The sequence below is a fragment of the Sinocyclocheilus anshuiensis genome, unplaced genomic scaffold (assembly GCF_001515605.1).
Source record: "Sinocyclocheilus anshuiensis isolate Anshui unplaced genomic scaffold, SAMN03320099.WGS_v1.1 scaffold483, whole genome shotgun sequence".
NCBI classification, from domain to species: Eukaryota; Metazoa; Chordata; class Actinopteri; order Cypriniformes; family Cyprinidae; genus Sinocyclocheilus; species Sinocyclocheilus anshuiensis.
Genome location: NW_015552580.1, coordinates 102,289 through 105,496, shown reverse-complemented (window position 1 = coordinate 105,496; position 3,208 = coordinate 102,289). Strand labels below are relative to the sequence as shown.

Sequence of the window (3,208 nt, the reverse complement as noted above, 5' to 3'; positions counted from 1 at the left end):
TATAACAGGTATTACAATCCTTTGTGGGACATTTGGTCCCCATAACATAGGGAATACCAGTACACACACAGGTTGGTGGATTAATTTTTTTTTTTTTTAGCATTTTAATAAATTCTTTAAAATGTAAAACTGTTTTAATTAATTAAAAAAATAATTTCAACCACCCTGTGGCCCCTTGAAAGTTTGCTGAGGCTCTCCAGTGGGCCCCGGCCCCCTGATTGAGAGCCACTGACCTAGTGGAGAATACCGTTTCATTTGCTGCAGATGTAATGGATGATTCAGTTGTCTTATATAACAAAATGACAGCGGTATACAAGAATAATAATAGAAACACTGTATTACAAAGGAACTCTGCAGCTAAATCCCACTACACATGCATACGCATGGTGTGTGCGAAGAGCAGCTTTTCTGAAGGCAAAGGCTGTTCGAATCCCCTTTACATCAGTGATACTAATACATTTTAGGTGTTCCGGTCAGTTTCTTTGCCTGTTGTCTATGTCTCAGATGGTCGCTTCCTCATGCACACAAAAACGTCATAACAGAGATCATTGTTGTGAAAGTGTTCGAGCAACATTTAATACTTATACTTTCATGTTATTGTCATCCACCATAAGTATACTCATTATTTTATGCAATAGTATTTTCAGTACTTTACCTTTATGAATTATCATAGTCATCAATGTTCACGTTCACATTTTCATCTGTATCATTATACAATGAAGTTGAAGTTGACCTTTTATCACTCAAAAGACAGTGGAACTGAGAGGATATCATTCACATTTTCATGCCGTGCTCTTTGATTATCTTATGAATAGTTTCAGTCTTGGCACACACACTCTCTCTCCGATTCCTCTTTCTGTTCCATCTTTATTATTTTGGAAAAGAAATAAAGAGCGATGAATCTAGAAGAAGAAGAATTTAACACTGCAGAAATAAAAAACAACCAATAAATTACTCTGTTAAACCCACATCAAGCATTGCTACAGTTACTTCTCTGTGAGAGACAGCTGTAGTATCCTCTCCAGCTCTTCCTCCTCTTCCCTCCTCTTTCTTTAGGGAACAAAAAGAGGAGTGTTATTGGCTGATACAAATGAGGAGAAACACAAACATATTCTCTATTGAACTAATGTGATGACACATGGGGTATGTGGAATATTCCTCATATTAAGTCGCTACAGTGAAAATATACAAAATAACAATAGGTGTTAATGTTTTTCTGACTGAAATAGTTTCTGCAAGTGGAAAAGGGGAGAAAGAAAAGAACAAAACACAACAAATATTTCTCTTGGATGAAAAATGTGTAGTAAATGTGCTTTTCAGTTTGTATATAGCACAACAAAAAACTAAAAATGAAACAAACAAAATTTTGATAAAAATCTTGGATTAAAAAATGTGCAGTAAATCTGTTTGTCAGGTTGTATATAGTGCAACAACACGAAACAAAGAAAAAACAATACACAAAATACAAATTTCTCTTGGGTAAAAACTGTGTAGTAAATGTGCATCACAGGTTGTTTACAGCTCAACAAAATGAAACAAGAAATTAAATAAAAAAAGACAAAGAAAAACAAATCTTGGATGAAAATTGTGTAGTAAATGTACTTGTCGAGTTGTATGTAGTGCAACAAAACAAAATAAAACACAATTTTAACTTGGATAAAAAACGTATAGTAAATATGCTTGTCATGTTGTTTAATAGTGCAACAAAACAAAACAAAAAATCAAACAAAATGTTCATCTACATGGATGAAAAATGTATAATAAATGTGCTTGTCAGGTTGTATATAGCAGAAAGAAACAGAACAAAGAAAAACAAAAAAAACAAAGAAAATTATCTTGGATGAAAAATGTGTAGTATGTGCGCTTATTGGTTGCAAATAGCACAAAACAAAGAAAGAAAACAAAACATTATTATTTTTTTTTTTTGATACATGCAACAGTCTTAGAATTTACCCATAAAGATATTTTGCGGCAGTGTAAATTTGCAGCCAGCCGTTTCATACAGGCTACAGGCTTCGTATCAGGAGCCAATGATGCCTTCAAATCCTGTCCAGATTTTAGCTCAGTAGGTTTGGGAACAGAGCTCATGTCTAATTTTTTTGCTCCTCCGTCATTCGTACCTGTCCAACTCCTCCTGTTCTCTGCAGGAAAGCTCCATCGCAATGCGTAGCTGTTCATCAAAACTGGTGGCCACAGCAAACGCTCCCGGCGCCCGAGGCTCGGTCAGTGAGCTGTAAGACGGAGGTGAGATGAGGGCCGGATCAGACGGGGATAACGGCTGGCCAGCATCGGACTCGCCACTCTCCTCTCCAGCCAGCGACAAAGACAGAGATTCCTGAATCGCCCTGTCAGACACACAATCACAATTCAAACAGCTGAACAAATCATATGTACATCCTCACACTCAACACTCAATCCACAAACACACAAACACACACAAACCTCTCAATCTGAGAGTCCTCCTCATAAAGCGGAGGCTGAGAAACTGGACGAGTGTTAGTGAGAGCCTCCCATATGGTCACCTACAGAAACGCACAGGAAAAGAAAGAGAAATGAGGGAGTGGGTGGAAAGCTGTGGAGGGAATGGTGAAAAGTTGATGTCTGCTAATTGTTTAGTATTGACTAGAGCTTCACAATTACTCAAAATAATAATAAAGACTATGATAACTGCTTAATCATGAAAATTACCACATATACATATATACATATACATTTATTTAGATCTGGGGCCAGTTGTTTAAACATTATGTTAAGAGTCACAGGCACTTTCCCCACTGCATTCAAGCAGGCTCGGGTAACCCCACTGCTCAAAAAACCTACATTAAACACTTCACTTACAGATAGCTACAGACCTGTCTCTCTCCTTCCATTCATAGCGAAAACCCTCAAAAGAGTTGTTTTCAACCAGGTATCATTGTTTATTTCACAGAACAACAAACTGGACGCTAACCAGTCAGGTTTCAGGAGTGGCCATTTAACTGAGACTGCACTATTGTCAGTCACTGAAGCCCTGCGGATGGCAAAAGCTGATTCCAAATCATCAGTTCTTATTTTGCTGGATCTATCAGCTGCTTTTGACACGGTGAATCATCAGATCCTCCTGTCCACTCTCTCATCACTGGGCATCACAGGGATTCCACTTCGCTGGTTTGAATCCTATCTCACTGGTAGGTCTTTCAGGGTGGCTTGGGGAGGGGAGGTATCCAAA

At 37.9% G+C, this 3,208-nt stretch overlaps 1 protein-coding gene across 2 annotated transcripts in view; it reads right to left on the bottom strand.

Annotated features, from left to right (window-relative positions):
* Positions 1-446: 446 nt before the first annotated feature.
* Positions 447-3,208, bottom strand: part of LOC107665279 (ankyrin repeat domain-containing protein 13D-like) — an 18,099-nt gene continuing 15,337 nt past the window's right edge. Inside the window, exons 14-17 of one of the 2 annotated variants that reach the window (XM_016456112.1) lie at positions 2,443-2,522; positions 2,121-2,345; positions 970-1,050; positions 447-865 (exon numbers count right to left, since the gene is read on the bottom strand). In XM_016456112.1, the coding sequence (XP_016311598.1) occupies positions 987-1,050; positions 2,121-2,345; positions 2,443-2,522 (369 nt within the window). In that variant the 3' untranslated portion in view covers positions 447-865; positions 970-986. Of the gene's footprint in view, positions 1,051-2,120; positions 2,346-2,442; positions 2,523-3,208 lie in introns of both variants that reach the window. The other variant, XM_016456111.1, reaches the window with a different exon arrangement.